The sequence below is a fragment of the Camelus bactrianus genome, chromosome 8 (assembly GCF_048773025.1).
Source record: "Camelus bactrianus isolate YW-2024 breed Bactrian camel chromosome 8, ASM4877302v1, whole genome shotgun sequence".
NCBI classification, from domain to species: Eukaryota; Metazoa; Chordata; class Mammalia; order Artiodactyla; family Camelidae; genus Camelus; species Camelus bactrianus.
The window spans coordinates 37,949-57,850 of NC_133546.1; the positions used below are offsets into that span (position 1 = coordinate 37,949).

The 19,902-nt window shown below is 39.8% G+C and overlaps 1 protein-coding gene across 6 annotated transcripts; it reads right to left on the reverse strand.

Annotated features, from left to right (window-relative positions):
* Positions 1 to 777: 777 nt before the first annotated feature.
* TBP (TATA-box binding protein) lies at positions 778 to 19,851 on the reverse strand. Of its 6 annotated transcripts, none has more exons than XM_074367916.1 (9): positions 19,646 to 19,805; positions 18,264 to 18,575; positions 15,095 to 15,297; positions 11,722 to 12,107; positions 9,218 to 9,305; positions 4,421 to 4,512; positions 3,464 to 3,631; positions 2,123 to 2,217; positions 778 to 1,440 (listed from the first exon to the last, which is right to left on the reverse strand). In XM_074367916.1, the coding sequence occupies exons 3-9, from the start codon at positions 15,146 to 15,148 to the stop codon at positions 1,361 to 1,363; spliced, it is 963 nt and encodes a 320-aa protein (XP_074224017.1). In that variant the 5' UTR covers positions 15,149 to 15,297; positions 18,264 to 18,575; positions 19,646 to 19,805; the 3' UTR covers positions 778 to 1,360. The 6 variants fall into 6 exon arrangements, with proteins under 6 accessions (XP_074224017.1, XP_074224018.1, XP_074224020.1 ...); XM_074367917.1 differs by having other exon boundaries at positions 15,095 to 15,300; XM_074367919.1 differs by having other exon boundaries at positions 15,095 to 15,313.
* Between the last annotated feature and the right edge of the window lie 51 nt (positions 19,852 to 19,902).

Here is a 19,902-nt window from a genome sequence, read left to right on the forward strand (position 1 = left end):
ATGTTACACCATCAGATTCCACGTCGTGGGATTGTTTGTCATGGAGATCTGTGTATGAAAATGACTAAAGAAAGGCTATAGAACCAAACATATACTTTCCTATTTTTTCCAAAAGTGGTATCAAAAGCACCCCCAAAGGAAAGAATCTGCACAGAAGAGGGAGATAACCCGCCAACCTGGTGCGAACCCAGGGAAACAGGCAGAAGGGAGAGGAAGGAAGAAACTTCCCTTCCTGGCTACACACCTCTGAGTTGTTTGAAAGAATATTTTTACAGTTAAAAAGAAAAACACACACCCAAACAATGGAACCCAAGGACTTACACGTTTACCTGATATTCATGAGAAGAACAAAGATACACACCTCACCAGCCTGTGGACTACCCCAGTGTTCATACTGAAGGCCTTCGGCTCAGAGCTCCTGTTTGCCACGTACCTGCTCGGGAACCTGGGCAGACCCTCAGCTGGGGCCTGCCCGGCCTCACCCACAAAAGAGCAACAAAACAGAACTGCAGGTTCTGTGAGAAATTAAGACAATGTATCTGGGACACAGGAGGTGCTGCTCAGTATATGGGACATAATAAATACATGTCTTGTGAGCAACTTTAAATTTTCAGGCAGTTCATCCATTTTCATTGCAACAACAATGAAATGTTGATTGAAACAAACAACAAGCAAGCAAGCAAACACTGAAACGGCTGCAGGCGTTATATCTAAAATACAACTTTAACAGTATGATCACGTGAATCTTACAAGGTTTCATTTATAACATCAATCTAACACTTTTATAAACAGCATTTATTGTACAGAGTACTCTGAAGGAAGAAAAATATGTACAGCCATTTGTCTGCATTAATACAGTTCTACTCTGTCCTGCAATACTGAAAAGGCGGAATGTGTCTGGCACAAAAATAACCCCGAGGAGTTACAAATTAGAAAACAACACTTCTAAAAAAGATATTTACTTTTCTGGTAGAAATATAAAAACTGTGGTTTATGGGGAAGAAATTAAACAAAATAAAATAGTCCAATCAATTGTTGAGGAGGCTTTAACACTTAAAGTTTTGTCCCTTAAACCAACTTGTCAACAGCAGTAAGTATACAATCTAAGTATAAATAAATGGGCAGCGCTGCCCAGATAGCAGCACAGTACGAGCAACTTACAGCAACGCTTCGGTGTTCTCTGTGCGTCCTGGCATCCCTGCGGGGTACACGGCAGAAGAGCCTCACCTAGTGCCGCAGCCCTCAACGCAGCATCATCCTCACCATGTCGCTGCCCACAACGCCACTATTTAAATGTACCAAACTGATTTGTTTTAAGAAAAAACAAGTTGGGGAGGGGGGCAGGAGTACACAACAGGCATTACGTCGTCTTCCTGAAACCCTTTAGAATAGGGTAAATGTTCTCAAACGCTTCATAGATTTCCGCTCTGACTTTAGCACCTATGAAAACAAGTTGGAGTCGAGTCTGAAATGGCATTTTTTGACAAAACAAAACCACAAGCACAATTCTTTCCACACCCAGCAAGACTAAAAGATGCAGGCATTAAAACATTCATGATGGAATTCCTTACCACAATCCTATTTTTGTTTTTAAAGCAGAGTTTTCTTAAACTGGCTTTTTAAAAAACTACAAAAGCAAGGCCCAGGCGACTCCTTGTCTGCACCTTGCCCCCCTGACTGGCTTCCTGCAGGTCAGACCGAGCAGGAGAGCAGTGAGAATGGCTGGATCTTATTCTCCCAATTACTGCCTACAACCAAGCTCTTCTGAGCCTTCCTCTGTTGTCTCGCAGTGGTAATGCTGATGAATCCCACAGTCTTAGACAAGGGCATTCAACTTAAGATGCCATCTGTCAGGCAACGTAATGCTCACATCCCCCCCCCCCCCCAAAGGCCGTGCTTCAGCTGCAGGACCTGCAGGCTGTGGCTGGACTTTCCTGTGCTCATCTCCTCTGTAGGGTCTACCTCCCATCAGAGTTAGGGTGGGGGAAGAGGAAAAAGGAGGCAAAGCTTCTCACAAGTCACTAGCCGACTGCCCAACATTGTGACATTATTTCTTAGTGCTGAGAAAATGACACTTTTGAAACTTTCAAAACTTCAGACACTACTTCCTGTTACAACTTACCTGTTAATACGACTTTTCCAGAAACAAAAATAAGGAGAACGATTCTCGGTTTGATCATCCTGTAGATTAAACCAGGAAATAACTCTGGCTCATAACTAGAAGGAAAACGGCAAAAACAGTTTAGAAATTAACAATTGCTCATGCCTTTATTAAAAAACTGAGGACCTGAACAAGGGAAAATACTGAGTAAACAGCAAACTAATCAGGAGGTGAAGCCCAATTCTTCAAGTAGCACCACAGGAGAGAGTACCTGAGGCCAACAAGGCTGACATGTATTGGCACCTGAAGACCAACTAACTCTATTTCTAATAATCTGAATTTCTGGACATAAGGCTAACAGCTTTAAAAATGAATTCTTGTTCTCTGACAGTTATCAAGTTTCATTCTGGCCAAGTTTAAGTATATCGACTTATAAGAGCCCAATAATTGTTTCTTTCTAAGATAGTCACACAGTTTACCTTCTAATCATTCACATCTCATCCCTTAAACTGAAATATCCTCTACCTGTTAACTTTGGTCAGGCAATTTAACCAAAGTGATAGAAAAAAAACTGGTTGGAGAATGGACCTTTCCCTAACTTTGTTGTCTGATGAAATGCACTATTGGTATGTTTTATTCTACTCGAGTACTCTCATTTTGTTAGTTAGACTGAAAACAGTCAGGATATGTGAGTGTGTTTAGCCTAGTGGAAAATTCGACACAAGCTTCCCCAAGGAAGAGAAGCTTGGGTGGGTATCTGAAATGCCAGTGGGAGTTTCCCAAGGTGAAAAGTGAAACCAGAGTGTGCCAGGTATAAAAGCAGGTGTGCAAGGGCCCTGGTGCAGGAAGGGCACGAGAAGCTGGGGTGCTGCAGGCAGAGAGGCTGGAGAGGAGGGCAGGCCACCTGCCTCGTAAATCTTCACCAGGAAGAGCAGGGAAAGTCAATGGGAAGAATATTCATATCAGCTTTACACTTTGCTAGTTGATTTGATATAGTCTTGACTAGAACAGAAGACTCAAACAACTGGGGGAAAAAGTGATACAAGAAGCTGTGGATTTAATTCATGCATTTAAGATGTATTTATTGAGCAACAGAATGATGAAAATTACAGAAGGAGAATCAACTCACCCCAGTAAAGGGGGGTTTTGGGCATCATCAGGTGAAATGGGAAGTAGGAGGCTGGTAAGAATAGTAGGTATTACCAAAGATGCCAGGAAGAAGCGTCCATAATAAATGCACCTATAAGTGTATCATTTGTTCTTAGAAACTAATTACTTTGCATGTGTTTTATCATGAGCAGTGTTTAAGTAGATTATAAATTACTGCCTGCCAAAAGCAATCACAATCCATTTCAGACTTACCTACTGAACTGTTGGTGGGTGAGCACAAGGCCTTCTAACCTAATAGGGAATTTGACATCACAGCTCCCCACCATGTTCTGAATCTTGAAGTCTAAGAACTTGGCTGGAAAACCCAACTTCTGGACAACTCTGGCATATTTTCTTGCTGCTAGTCTGGACTGTTCTTCACTAGGGAAAGAACAAGTAAGATATGCATACTCAAAGGCAGCTAAAATAATTTTTAGGCGAATAACTTAATAAAAAGTCCAAATTAGGAAAGTTATTTAAAATAAGTGTCAACTAGTCACCCCCTTCCAGTAAAGATCAATAAACATTAACAGTTTTATTTATAAAGTATTCCCATGTCCTTGATTAAAATGAAACTTTTCAGTTCACCACATCATCGCTGAGCCCAAGATGTCACAGACGTGAAGCACAGCATCACCACCACCATCAATACTGTTGTATTTCAGCCCACAAACTTCTACTGAGATGAAAGCTCACAAGCTTTACTTTAACAGGAAAATACTGATGAGATTTATACTTGAAGAATGCACACACTAATTTCTCTTTTATGCCAAGTCTTCCTTTATCCACTCCTATAACCCATCTGTTGGATAAAACCATGACTGAGCAGTGACTTAGCAGGACAGGGCTTATGTAACAAAAGCAGGAGGAAAGCGACAGTGACTTCACCAACAGGAGGCCCTCAAGTACAGGGTCGGGAGTGACAAAAGTCAAGTGCACATACATGCTGAACTGTATGAGAAAAAGATGGTAACACACATCCTGAACTCATGCCCGATTTTAAGAAAATGAAATCACTACTGTCTCAAGTGATGAGAATCAACCATTTTAACAAGAAAGCAGTAATAACAGTTTATTAAAGTATCAGCCTAACACCTAAAAACCACGAGACACAGCCATTTCTTTCATAACATACATACAGACCAGGACGGTGAACTCCGCTGAACCCACCTCTTGGCTCCCGTGCACACCATCTTGCCAGAACTGAATATCAGCGCCGTGGTCCGGGGCTCTCGTATTCTCATGATTACAGCAGCAAACCGCTGAAACAGTCAGAGACAGCCTTAATGAGGCCATGCCAGCCTGCTGACTTCCTGTAGGAGAACTAGACATGGACAGAGAGCACCAGGTAGGAAGGAGGACCTGGGACTCGCACAGTTATCAAGGCTTCTGACTGCTTCTACACAGGACTCCCTCACACCGCCACGTGGCACGTGTGCATTCGCACAGGGAGCACACAAGTGAACTGACTACTGAGGCAGCCAGACCGAGATCTGTGTATTCCGCCACATGTGCCAGCAAGTGGAGCAAAGTGATATTTGCAAAAAATTTCTCCTTTAGGTTTTTGTTTCATTAATGACTTTTTAGGCAAATCAACCAATAAACCTTTCCCACTTCCAGAAGGAATGAACAAATCAGATTACAAGCACATCAACGCATAGTGAAGTGACCTGCTTTCAACAGGCCTTTAGCAATAGTATTAATGTATTGGCATTTATATAAATGCAATGGCCTCAGCTCTAGGTTATGTGATATAAAGCAAAAAATTACTTTCAAATAACTCTAAAATTTTAATATTTGATATTTAATTACATATGATAAGAGCATATAATATTTCTAACCATGATGACTCTGACAAAATAGATTGCTGTAACAATTTGTTTAAAAAATGCTTTTTGTGACAAAATTCAACATCTAGTAATGATACAAATGCTCAATAAAGTTGGCATAGAGGGAAAAATAACTGCTGCATGTCTTCCCTCCGATTTTACCACCACGTAAAAATGCTACCATGACATTCTAGTTTATACAAGTCCCAGGAAATGCCTAATTATTTTGCATTTCCTAAACTCCCTCTATCAGTTTGATTGGTTGGATAACTGATATTTCATTAGAGACTATAAAACTGTAAAATAATATATTCAACTTAATAAAATTATGATAGACAAAAGATTAATTCTTATAATGCTACACTCATATGGACTTGCCATGGTGGTTAAATGGTGACTTCCAGACCTTAGTTACCTTGGAATTTTAGACAAACACTTAAATGAAATTTAATATTTAGGTAATTTCTTAAGAAAAAGGTAAAACCATTGGCCAACAGATTTTATTTGCCATTTACTCTCATGTTCACGTTACATAATGACCACTCTATTAATTGGTGAAAGGATTATGCCACTGTGAACAACTATAAAAGGAACGTGAATGTGCACTGAAGGACGGAGAGCTATGTATTTCTTGGTTATCTGCCTTCTAGTTTTCCTTGTGTTTGGAGGAAACAGTATTGGACTGTTTTGGCTAAAGGTAATAACTAATATGAATGGTTGACATTATACCAGGTACAAAAATTAATACAAAATATTTCCTTATTAAGGAAACTGCTTATTAATATCATGAATTCACCATGATGTACACACTCTTACAATATACTGATATTATATTTTAAAGTCAAAGGTAAAATGCTTAAATAATGAAAAATTTCAATAGTTCTGACAAGTCTTTCTTAAATTCTCACTCTAAATTCAAAATAATAGAACTGTTTTTATACCAAATCTTTGTGGTTTCCTAAATGGCCACTGAGTAACCATAAAAGTTTATTCTCTCACTGTAAAAAAGAAGGGATTCTAAAATAATTAGGAATATTCGATGTTCTCTATATTTTAATTACTTCACCAAGCTGACCAAAAAGTCTCAAAAGCTAAATGAGCCATTTTCTTTCTTAGCCATTTATTAGAGCAACTCTAACTTTGGGTATTTATACCTAGGCTAAACCTTTCTAACTTGCACATAAAAGACAAGGTTATGTTTTAGAGTTTTAGAAACTCATTTTCATTTTCCTCTCTCTACCTGTATCTTTGGTCTGTTTACCACGTAACTATTAAATCCCACTCCAGACTCATCTTTACTTCCTTTCTTTAAGAAAAAGTAAACAAAGATCTCTTGATTACCAAAATGAATCTAAACCTGCCTCATTCTCACTGATATTTTGCTCCAATGATAAACCCTAATGGTCAATAAATAATGCTGCATATATTTGAAATGATCAAGGTGTACTTTTATGTTGATACAGTATAACTTCTAACTAGAGCTATAAAACATTCTGTTACCAACAGCTCATCCTACTAAGAGAGCCATCTTATTAGCGGTTCATGAGTAAATATTACTAGTTGATAAACTTTTGGGTTTCTGTCATTATGAAAATAAAAGAATTTTCTTTCTTCTTTGGTTATTTCCAATTAAAACATTAAAATAAATTAATGATTCACTAGAGGAAATCAAACATTTGAAGGAAATATCAGTTTTAAGAGTACAGCCCATTCTAAGGAAAGTGGCTCCTCTAACTCATGTAGACAGCAGCTCCTTACTAGGTTTAGCCACCTCTAACACTACAAAGATAAACTTTTTTTCAGACCGAGTGGGTAGCAGAAACTTAGTCATCATCTTTTCTCTTCACTTTATTTAAATATCTCAAAGTGGCTCGGTCACTCTAAGTCATCTTCAAATACTAATATGTATGCAAGTGCACACAGTTACAACAAAAAGCAACCACCACCAAAAAAAAAAAAAAAAAAAGACAGAGACAAATATATACATTGACTCAAACTTTACAGAAATATTGGTGGGGATACTTTACTTGAGAAGGTTAAGGGGCTTCATGTCTTCAGTTATTACAAGGCAGAGAAACTGAAATGGGTGGCAGGGTTCTGGGCTCCACTTAGCTTTCATTCAGCGCCCAAATCAAAGAGCTTAGATATGCCTAATAATAGTATGTAAGTTGTTTTTCTGTTGATTGAAACTTCGTTTTGTTAAAAGGCCAAGTTTCCAAAAATAGTTTTATTTTCCTTGGCCTAAAGTTTTAGCATCGATGAACTCCAAATCCCACAAATTCTTACCCTACAAAACTGTTTCTGAAAAACCTATAAGGATTGGCCTGGCTCCCCCCAATAGCCCCCACCTTCTTATATACTGACCTCGTCTAGTACCATCCAACCAATGTACACTGTCATATGCCCAACAGGGTAAGCTACATTTTCAAAGCAATCACCACCCACATGTCTGGACATGATATACAGGCAGCAGACAGTAAGATGGAAAAGACACCAATGGAGGTGAGCCTTCAAACTGCCTAGAAGGAAGCGTTTGAGACTCTCCTAACTAAAATACTGTTTTCAGGCATCAGGATACAGATGAATGGATACCTTCCCCAGTTTGCATGTACTTAGAATCCAACTGGATAGATCCTGCCTGAAGACTGACCCCAAATCTACTAAAAGGTGATGACCCCTGAAAATACATCTTCCTTCCAAGACCTCTAAACCAAGACCCAGGACAGGACAAAGGACTTAAGTTTTATTATTTACTGCCTCTTCTTTCTCTCCCTTCTTTTCCTTAGTATTAATCCTTTCTTGCCGTTTGGTCAACCGATAATTTTATCTGGCTTTTCCAAGCATTCGAAACAAAAACCTCAGGTACTACATCTTATTAAGATGCCAAGAGTCACTTATCAAAAGAGGTACAAGAACATGATTTCACTGTTTGTACTAGATTTGTGTCCTCGATTAGACTTCTTGAACTAAAATACGTGACCCGAATTGTGGCTCAAGGAACAAATGAAACAACTCACCCAATGAACTCTCATAAATCCACTGGCTAAACCAGAGCCAGAACATAGAACCGTTCTCACGATGCACTGGCCAGCCAAGGGGTGCCTGTACAACCACTAATACATCTTTTAACACTTGGTAAATATTTTGGGGGTAGGGGGTAGGGGAAGGAGAGCAGAACAATTTATCACTCAATTAAGAGAAAATACTTTGTTCCTAAAATTGATCAAGCTGATCCTTATGAGTTAATTCTTCTGGTGAGGCATAAGCAAACAAAAATCTGGGCATGAAGTGAGTTCCACATACTTCTTATAACACTTAAGATTATTCTTATTCGTTTGCCCTTCTCCGTGATCCAGTATCTGGGCGCTCAGGTGCTGATACATGGTATTGTTTCAAGATGACATTAAAGTAAACAGCATTCCTTTGAGTTACTTGCTGATAGGTGCTCGCACTTGGAGGGAGCTGTCCTCTGCAGGGCCCTTCAACCCCATCATCTTCCAGACTCAGATGCCTGGCTTCTGCCCAGCCCTCTAAAAAGGTCCACTCATTTCTGAATGCAAACGTTTACTAGTTTTTTAAAAACAGCTTTTCTACTAGTGCAGGGACTAAAGCCTTAATATGCATTAGGCTGCTATCTTAAAGGTAGAAAACTTATAGTTATTTTTCCCCTAATCTTTTTATTATTAAAAAAAATGCGACAGTTAAAGGTAGAAAAAATATTATAATAAATTTCCTTGTACTTATCATCCAACTTTAATAATTATTAACTCGTGGCTGATCTTGTTTCATCCATGTGCCCCCCTCCCCAGTACTCCAACTGGATTGTTCTGAAGTAAAATCCAGGTAGCGTGGCGTTCTATTCTACACGGTTTTCAACACATAAGTAGGCTCATGCTATGCATTGTCCTCTAACTCCACATGGCCCCCATCACACGGGATATAAAACTGCATCTTGCAGAAGGCTGCATTCCCAGAGTCTCTCACTCAGCAGCTACTCAACAAAAATGATACACATTTCACTTTAAATTCTTGTTTTGTTGGTGACAAACTTAAACATGACACATTCTTTTTGATCGAGAGACCTTTAGAAGAAAAACCTTGCATTATTTTAGTTTGAATACATTAAATTTGCTCTGACCTTCGGATTGTATTCAGCATTTCGGGCACGGAGTGCAATGGTCTTTAGGTCAAGTTTACAACCAAGATTCACTGTGGATACGATATTTCTGCAAGAAATGTGAAAAGAAAACATTATTTCTTTAACTATCAGTATTAGATGATTACCTAGAAATTGGATTCTTTCACTAGAACTAATTTAAACTAATTTAATTTTTTAAATTAAAACTTTAAAAAATGCTGACATCTATTAAATGTTTAACAAGTACCACACACCATGGCAAACATTTTACATAGATTATCCCACTTAACACTTACAGTGCACTATGAAGTAATAACTATTAACTTCTGATGAAGAAGCTGAAGCTTAAAAGGCGGTGGGGGTGGGTGGGGCGAGGTGTTATGTAACTTGCTCCGAATACACGTGGTCCCTAGGTGGTAGGCAGAGTTGGGATTTGAGTCTGCCTATCTCCAGAGCCAAGCAAGCCTAACCTTTCTCCTCTACTGAGTCAGCTCACCCATGAGCTCTGAAACAGTGCCACCACCATTCCCCCTAATCCTCAAAATCACTTCTTTTAAATAAAGTACGAAGGTGCGATTTTCTCACTTCTCTCAAAGTATCTTTTGAAACAAGAATTCAATTATGTTTGACAAAGGAAGAAAACCTGCTTTTTCTTCTGATTAACCTTCAGTAAATCAAGAAAAAAAAGACATCACCATTTATTTTCTGGGTCCATGAACCCCTTTCATTTTTCAGTATTCTTATATAATTTTATGAATAATTTATAAATAAGTTGTACCATCACTGTCCTGTGAATACTGACCCCAGATTGCAAATACATCTCCATCCAGCTAGCTCATGGCTATCTCTGGTTTTCTTACACCGTCAAATGCAATACCTTTGAAAACTTAATGATTCACAACTTGGTGAAAAGAGGTTGGGTGTCTTCTTTAATACACAACTGTAATGCCAATTAGGATGATCAATTCAGTGTTTTCATTTCTACACCGTCGATTTCCTTCCAGTCAGTTTTATAGACACAAATTCATAGTATACTCTCTTATAATCTTTCTTATTTCTGCACAATCGGTAGTAACAGTCCCACTTTCATTTGATTTCAGTCATTTGAGTCTTCACTGTTTCTGTTGGTCCACTAACTAGAAGTTTGATTTTTTCCAGAGAACTTTTTGTTTCATTGATTTAATCAACTGTTTTTCTTTTCTGTTTCATTTCTCTGCTCTAATCTTCATTATTCCCTTCATTCTGCTAGCTTTCGGTTTAGTTTGTTCTTTTTCTAGTTCCCTAAGTTGTAATGTTAAGTTATTGGTTTGAAATATTTCTTATTTTTTTAATGTGAACATTTTTAGTTATAAATTTCACCCTTAGCACCACATTCACTGCATCCTATATGTTCTGGCATGTTATATTTTCATTTTCATTTGTCTCTAAGTTATTTTCTAACTGCTCTTGTGATCTTTGATCCACTGACTCTTTAAAAGTATGTTATTTAATTTCCACAATTTTACAAATTTTCTGGGACACTTTGTGAAATACCAGAAATATAAGGTGCTGGTAAGAAACAAACGCCGCATCTGAACTGGTTACATTTTTATGATTTAAACGAGAGGTACAAACTTAAATGCTCGTGGGAGCCAGGTAAGTGTGCAAAGCAATAGAGTATGGTATTTATAAAGATAAACTAACAAGTGCTTATCTTTCTAAATCATTAAGAGCAAAATTATTTTGTTTTTCAAACTGTGTCAGATCAAACACCCAAGGCAAGATTTAGGTCCCTGGATAACAGTCAGGTTCCATGATTAAACATTACTTAGTTCTAAAACTGATTAGAAATGGCTTATAAGAAAACTGGGTAATGCAGCTGTTGCAAATACTCCTTCCATTTGGCCATAAGGTTCCTAAAGGCAAAAGCTACGTACTTCTCATTGACAGATATATGAGAGTATCTGCCTGTTTTTCAGGAAGGACAAATTCCATCCCCCCACTTCCCACCCCCAACTCTGTTACATACAGCACCCACTGCAACTAGGCAGAAAAATCCAGTTAGGAAAGAACAGCCATCCCCAGCTTGTGGGAAGGATTTACATGCAGTGCTTATAACAACCAATGGAGAAAGACAAGGACCACTATGAGAGAGAAATTCTGTGACTAAGTAATTAATCTTTCCAAAGACTTAAAATATCACAAGGGAAGGAGGCTACATAAGGCTTGATTTGGTAAGCCAACTACAGAGAAATGTCTATAATAACAACAATGAAATCCAAGTTGGACTTCATTGGCCCAAATGTATAAACACAAGCTACTAAATTTCTGAAGATGTTATGAGAGCCTTTTACTAAGGGCACTGACTCACTAAGATAGCTCTGCTTCCCTTTCCCAAGTGAGACACATGATCACCATTAGTGACACACACTGAGATAAACCAATCCATCTGAAAACAAAGACAGCGGTGCAGCTCCAAGGGACATGTGCAGGGCAGGGGAAAAGGACACGACTCAAGTACTCACTGCAGCTGCGGCACGATCCCAGAGCTCTCCGAGGCTGGCGTGGCAGGGGTGATGGGGGTCATGGGCGTCATAGGGGAGGGATACAGGGGCGTGGTGCCCGGCAAGGGTGCCGTCGTAAGAGTCTGTGAGTGGAAGAGCTGTGGGGTCTGGCCGGAGGCCCCCTGCGCTGCCTGCTGGGATGGCGACTGCTGGACGGTGGCCACCGCCTGCTGCTGCTGCTGCTGCTGCTGCTGCTGCTGCTGCTGCTGCTGCTGCTGTTGCTGCTGCTGCCGCTGCTGCTCCTCCAAGATGGACAGGCTGTTGGTGTTCTGAATAGGCTGCGGAGTCAGTCCTGTGCCATAAGGCATCATTGGACTAAAGATAGGAATCCCAGGAGTCATAGCACCCTGTGGAAAGTCAGGAGAGAAGAGGGTTAGGCTGACTGGGGCTGAGCGTTTGCAGGACCTCCCTCGTAGATGAGCAGGTGAGATGCATAGACAGGCACCGTCCGAGCATAAACGGGGTTACCAAGCATGAAGAGGGAGGGACTTGCTGCTTTTAAACACACCAGTAACATAGTAGGTAAGAGCTCAGGATCTGGAAGTAGACCTGAAATCCAACTCTGGATTATACTTATAACGTGAGAACCTGAGGAAGCTGCTTAACCCTTCAGACGTATCCAGAGGACAACAATGCACAAAGACCCCTAGAGAGAATAAAGGACATAACTGGAGTGACCACACACCATCTGAACTAGTATCCACTTCACTCTCAAAGCCTCTGTCCTAGTGTCGATGATAAAGTGTACGGTTACCCCAGAACCGGCCAATTAAAGCGTGTAACATGACGGCGGTACAGAGAAAATGCTGACAAGTGCTAGAACACTACTGAATAAAAAACATCAGAACACTGCTCAAAAAGGTCGGTCGTTTGCTCTCCCACAGTGCACATCAATAAAACCCAATGCGTCTATCAGAATGCTATCCATTCACTTTAATACACTGTTTCTGAATTTTTCCAGACATTATTACATTTATTAATTTATCTGAGTCTCACAGCAGCCCTTTAGAAAAGGCAAAATAGATGCTGTTCTTCCCACATTAAGGAGAAGAAAACTGACACCAACAGAAGTTAAGGGTTTTGCCCAAGGCCACAGATGTCAGAGGTGAGACGGGACCACAGCCAAGCTCCCCTGAGCCCCAGTGCCGAGCCTTCCCACAACACCAGAACTCATGCAGCCCATGGAGCCTGCAGAGCTTGTGACAGGCTGTCTGAACCTCTTAAAATTTACCCAGCGTTTCTACAGAGAAATCCATAGTTTTCAATATATTCTCAAATGGGTGTAAAACTCCAAAAGAGTGCCACAGTCCTTTCTGACTTCCACCACTTTATTTAGAAGAAAATATAAACTAAAAATGTCTAAGATATTTCTGTTAAATTGTTTCACCAACATATTGGCAGAAAAAATACAGAAGGACCAAATTTATACAATAGTCCTAACAGCACAGGAATTATTCTATTGCGCCTATTACTTATTTCTATAAAAATACTGGCTAGAAAAAAAATCAGCTTACACTACCCTAAAAGGGCTAAGACTAAAGTTTTGGAAGGTCTGCATTTCTTTATGTCATATATAAAAGTGGACCACAGACATACAAAAGCTAAAACTATTAGAAGAAAATCCTTAAGGTTTTGGGTAGGCAAAGACTTTTTAGACAGGATACAAATGCATTAACCATAAAGTAAACCTGACAAACAAAGTTCAGAAAAATTAATAATTCCTACTCTTTGAAAGATACCATTAAGAAAATTAAAAATTAAGCCACAGACTAGTAGAAAACATCTAGCATACAGTATGTCAGAGAAAGAACTTGTATCTAGAATATATAAAGAACGATCATGATATATATAAAATAGTTAAATATAAGTTTATATTGTTTAGCACAGGGAACTATATTCAATATCTTGTAGTAACTTACGGTGAAAAAGAATATGAAAACGAGTATGTGTATATTCATGTATGACTGAAGCATTGTGCTATGCACCAGAAATTGACACAACATTGTAAACTGACTATACTTCAATTAAAAAAAGTAAAAGAGAAAAAAGAAAAAAACTCTGCAGAACTTATTATTAAAAAAATTTTGGCATCTTGTATGTCCTTTCTACACCCTCTTCTCCCAAAGCAATAAATCCATGATTTTCTCTAAGAAAAAAAAAAATTCAATAAAAGATGAACAAACAGACCAATAAAGAATGGGCAAAAGATGTGAAGGTCATTTTTTCAAATGAAGATATATAAACGGCTAATAAGCACTCGACAAGATGCTCAAGATCATAAGTCAACAGGAAAATGCAAATTAAAACCACAAAGAGATACTCCTAGGCAACCACTAGAATGAATGGCTAATATAAAAAAAAAAAAACCCCAAGTGTTGGTGAGGATGCGGAACAACTAGAACTTTCATTTCACTTTCTTTACACTGCTAGTGCAACTTTAGGGTATGCCTGGCACTTTCTTATAACATTAAACATACACTCACATAGTGACTTAGCAATCCCACTCGTATTTATCCAAGAGAAATAAAAACATAGTAGACATGAACACTATACACAAATATACAGCACCTTTATTCATAATGGCCCCAACCAGGAGACACCCCTAATGTAGAATGGACAAGCTGTGGTACCTCCAAACAACAGAGTGCTACTTGGCAATACAAAGGAATTTGCTGATATACAAATATGACGTTAGGAAAAGAAGACAGACACACAAACATCATATACTGCCATGATTCTACTTGCATGCTGATCTAGACAAGGCAAAGCCTTCTCTAACTCTGGAAAGCAGGTAAGTAGTTGCATGAGGCTAGGGGCGTGACAGCACAGGGGCAGGAGAGGATTTTTTGGGTAAATGAAATATTCCATGACTGACACAGGTATACACAATTATCAAAACATACACTTAAAATGAGTGTTCTTATTTAAGCATGTAAATTATATCCCAACAGAAGTTATTTAAAAAATTAAAAAACAGACATGTTATCTGGAACTTTAAACATAAAAAGGAAAAGATAAAAATAGAAAATAACTTGGCTAGAGTTACTCTCAAAATCAAATACCCTATAATCACTTGGACCACTTTCATAAGTGTTTATCAAAAGATTAGGTTTCATAGACAAATACACATTTTAGCTTTTACATAAACTCCCCAAGTTAAACACTACTGTGCCTATTCAAAGCTTAACAGAACTTCTCAACAAAATAAGGGAGGCTTAAAGAAAATCCAAACCCATTTTCAACCAAGAGATTGTTCAGTTCCCTTCCTTCCCTTTTACACAGTGTCTAACAACTCAGGCTCTGCCCTGCCTGCACCCCACCTCCAGCTGCGTACCTGAGGGGAGGCCAAGCCCTGAGCGTAAGGTGGGAGGCTGTTGTTCTGATCCATGGTGTTCACTTTCCTCTTGGCAAATCCAAAACCTCTGGACTGGAAACCACCTCAGCATTCAGTCTTTTCCTAGAGCACCCCAGCACACTCTTCTCAGCGACGTCCTCACCTCTCTGGGTGATCTTCATGCACACCAAGAAACAGCAACGCTGCTTTGAAAAGAGTCTGAGGTTTAATGCAACAACACAGGTAAGCTGTACAGTCTTATAAGCCAGTGTCATGGTTATACAAAAAACGAACAATGAAGCCATTTTGAAACGCATTTCTTTTTTACCTCATAAAGCTGAAATCTTACTCCTTTATGTTTCCAGTGACTGCATGCAAAATTGCTAACAGAACAAAAATTGTTTTGTTATGTGTTTAAATATTCTTATAATGTTAAAATTAAGGTACATAATAAGCATTAAAAACTTTTGGGAAAAACACCCAGGGAAAATGAATTACTATAGGAACTGTCGTATCTGAGTAGAAATATACATTAAGCACTGTGCACACAATGCTATTAGGCTAAGTTCAACTTTTTAAATTTTCCGTTGAGCTTTATATCCTCCACAATGTCTTGGGCATTAAGTTTAATAAATACTGAATTGGATCCAATACATTTCAGTGTGATCATTTATTGAGCTACTACTTTTAATGAAACACTGGAATAGAAGCTAGACATCCATAAAAAATAAAACATCATGTTTTTATATATGTAATAACTCTACCTCTTCAGCACACATAAATACAAACTGTGCCCACATCTGGTTTTCCTTAAGTTATCTCTTTACTGGCTACACATTTAAAATTCCTTTTAGACAAAAGAACTAAGTGACTGCTGAGAGACCTTTTGCTCAGCTTACTTCAGACAGACCCTTAACATGCTCAGGGCTGCTGTGAGGACGGACTGACTGATTAACACACCAAGAACAACATCTGGTTACCAGACAGGAGGCACAGGATAAAGGTTAGCTGTTATCATTAGCTTTTAGTGTAAACATTATCATCTAATAGATATTCTCACACAGAACTTAGAAGTCTCAAAGTTACAAGTTACATGTCAAAGAGACACATGTACCTCAAGCTTGTACTGGTATAAAGTAAGAACTCAGATTGTTGTTAGATGAATGAAAGAATCTCACAGTGACTTTGAAAGGACAAAGGACCCTAAAAACTATGTATCTTACATACTCATCAATGAAAAACATCAAAAAAAAAAAAAAAAGAAAAGTCAGCTTCAGAAAACGTCAGAGATATAGGAAAATTACACTCTTTGACACTGTTATCCTATTCTAACAATTGAAGTGATGCAAATATAAAAATGAAGAGGATATAGCCCCTGGCATCAAAAAGTTCAATTTGAAGTGTATGCTAATATTCACTGCAAAACTTAAGTGCTAGAATAGCACATATGCACTATGCTAAGCCCCTAGAGTGCAGAAATCAGCATGATTGCCTTTGCAACCCCTGTACTTAGTACAGTGCCTGGCGTACAGTAGGTGGACCTGAATGAATGCATACACACTACAGAAAAAGAAGACAATGTAACTGCCAAGTGTTCTGAAGAGTGTATTCACAAAGTAAGGACCATTTGACTTGGGTGTAGCAAACTCAGTAGGAATTTACAAATCAGCACTTCAGGCAGAAGAAATATCAAGTACAAAGAGACAGAGATTGAGAGAGCATGCAGTATGCAAGCAACAAACTCAGCAGGACCGCATGGAGTGTCCCTGCAGCGGATGAGATGGCAAGCAAAGTGGGGCCACACTATCAGGAGTCTAAGTCATTATTACACAAGCAATAAGCACAGTGACAAGGCTTTGAAGTGCGCCAGGAGTAGGATCTACTTTGGCAAGAGTGTGGATGGATTTCCAAGAGATAAAACTGGAGGCTGGCAGTTCGGTTTGAGTCGCTGCTAGAGTTGAGGCAAGAGTTAATAAGGGCAGGAATTAAACTGCTCGTATATACGACTACAGATTCATCCCGAAAGTGGTGGCTCCAGACCTGCTTTTGCAAACTAAGTCTACAGAAGAAATCTGAGGAACCAGCTGGAGATCAAATGTTACCAAAGTTTAGAGCTCACCTCTCAGTACCGGTGATGGCACTGACCAACTTTCCTCACCTGTGTCATTAAAACTGCACAGCTATTACTGCACTAACTTATCCTTAGAGAAGAGAGCTGTTTGCAGAATGTCCCCATCTTTTGGTACTTGAAGCACCAAACTCGATACTTTCGGAGACAATCACTGATAAGGGACTAGAATCAATTAACTCTGCACAGCCTCCTACTGTCTGCATACCTCAGTCAAGGATAGTCTTTTCAGAGAAGCCTATCTAGAGTTTTCAATGAGAAAACCACACTGTCCAGGGCCTAGACAGGGAGGCCTTGTAAATAAAGTGGTGTGTATGTGGGGTTCTTTTTCCTCATCTCACTTCTTATTCTAAGCAGCACAATCTGCAACTTTCAAAATGAACGTTGTTCTTATGAACTCTGTATTACTGACATTCATAAAGCAGAATGCAAACTCTTGATTCATTATTATATAAACAACCTTCGAGTAAGTCTACATATTGTTTAAATTTCCTCTACAGAAGTTGAATGAATTTAAAGTCAACATCTATACATCGTTGTCTTTCTCACCGTCACAGGCATGTATACTAAAGTGGTGCATACTTGTATCCTACACTCTACCGTGCTTGAAGTCTCCTGCCTCTGAAAAACGTTAAAAGGTCTCAAGAGCAACTTTATCATAAAACCACCCCTGCTGGCTGCAAAACAAGTGGACACAGGCCAGGGTGAATCTGCCTTCCAATATCGAAAAGAAGAAACGGATGGCAGGACATAAAGACTCCGGGTCTAGGAAGCGCGAGGCTGTCCTCTACCAGGCCCCTCCCGGCACCCCGCACCCCACGCTAGTACAACTGGAAGCCGCTTTCGAACCACGGCACAGGAGCGCACGGGCGGGATGGGCGGCCGGTACAGGCCAGAGCTGCGGCAGCACGAGCCGGAGGAACGTTCCCCGCGCGGCCTCCCGTCCACTCCGCCCCTCCTCCCGCCGCCGCCCCAGGGCCTCTCTGCAGTGGTCGCTTCTGTACGAATCCTCAGAGAAGAAAGGAGCTAAAAAGGTTTTACCTGGAGTCACTACTGAGACCGCTACCGGCCCGCGAAAACGAAGTGAAGCAGCAAGCGGCCCAGGCGCCCGCCACGGCGACCCTTCCCGACCCTACAGAACTCCCGGCGCGCGTTGATAATGTCACTTCCGCCAGTTCCGCCCTCGGCTTCCACAGGTAGCTCAAGCTGGAGCGGCGGCCATGGGAAGTGCGGGTATGCGTCACTTCCTGTGTTTCCTTGGGAACTCGGCTTATGGGAAACAAGGGGCGGGGCGGAGTTCTTCAGGCTTCCGGGTGAGGCCACCTAGCCAGAGCATTTTGTGATTGGTCGTTGCTAGACGTAGGCAAGATAAAGATTTTTAAATGTTGACTGTTTAAATTGACTAGCAGTGTGACATTTAGCAAGCTACCAGACCTCTCCGCCTCAGTTTCTTCGTCTGTAGGATGGAGTAATAATAGCACTTGTCCTCTAAGGACATTGTGAGATGAATTAAGGAAATGCACGAACAGTGCTTGACACATGGTAAGCACTTAGTGCATGTTAGCTTTTCTCAAACGTGTAGAATGGTAAGAAAAACAAAAACAGCCTTGTTTACAGATTTGATTATATTTTAATTCTGCTGCTACCATCTTATGCAGTCTTTTCACATTTGTCACAAAGAGATTATAAGTAGTTGGACTTCAGAGTACCTCTCCTATGGTTCATTTAGGCATAATCACATATTGTACTGCTTGTTAATTTACTTCCTTGGTATTTCATATAGTCAATGAGGTGGTGAGTTCCTTAAGGATAGGAAATATTTTATACATTTTTTTTGTATACAGTACAGTACCTGAATAAGTACAATACTTCTCTGTTCATAACCATCAAAGAAAATCCTTTGTTTTATCCTTTGTTTACAGTAAAATATGGGGAAGTTTTAATTTAAAAAGTACTTTTCAAAAATCTTTTCTGCTTCCAGGATTGCATGTATATATCAGGTAGGCCATCCTATATTAGCCAATAGCTTGCTTGGTTTTTAAAATAACATTTTAAAACTGTAAAATATATTCATATAAAGAAGTACATAAACACATGTATAGATTAACAGATAGTATTAAATCAGGTAAAAAAAAAAACCAGTATTGCCAGCAATGGAACCCCCAACCCATGCCCAGCCAAACAGGCCCTTCCTGCTGTGTAATCCTAAAGTATCAAGTACGTATTCTTTCGCTCAACGTTATAATCCATGTTAACGTGCCTCCCCTCTAGCTGAAGTGGGTTCATTTTCTTTGCTGTGACACACCCCTCTGTTGCTTTATCCATTCTGCTCTTACGGACATTTGGCTCATTTCCAATTTGGGGCCATTAGGAACAATGCTTTATGAACATTCTTGCACATGTGTTTCTGCCAGGGTACATACCTCGAAATGTGGCTGTATCAATCTCCATTCCAATAGAGTATTCCAGTTTCCGTTGCTGCATAGTTTTGCCAATTTCCTTGTAAGGTCAGACTTTAAAATTCTTGTTCATCAGGAGTGATTTCGAATGTTCTGAGGGGAGAGATAGTCTTTACCTGTCAGCTCTCTCGGAAGAGCAGGCGCCGGTTACCGACAGGTAGGCGAGGGCGTTGGCCTCCAGGAGCCGCGACGTGGGCGAGATAGAGCGGCCGGAGGCAGTC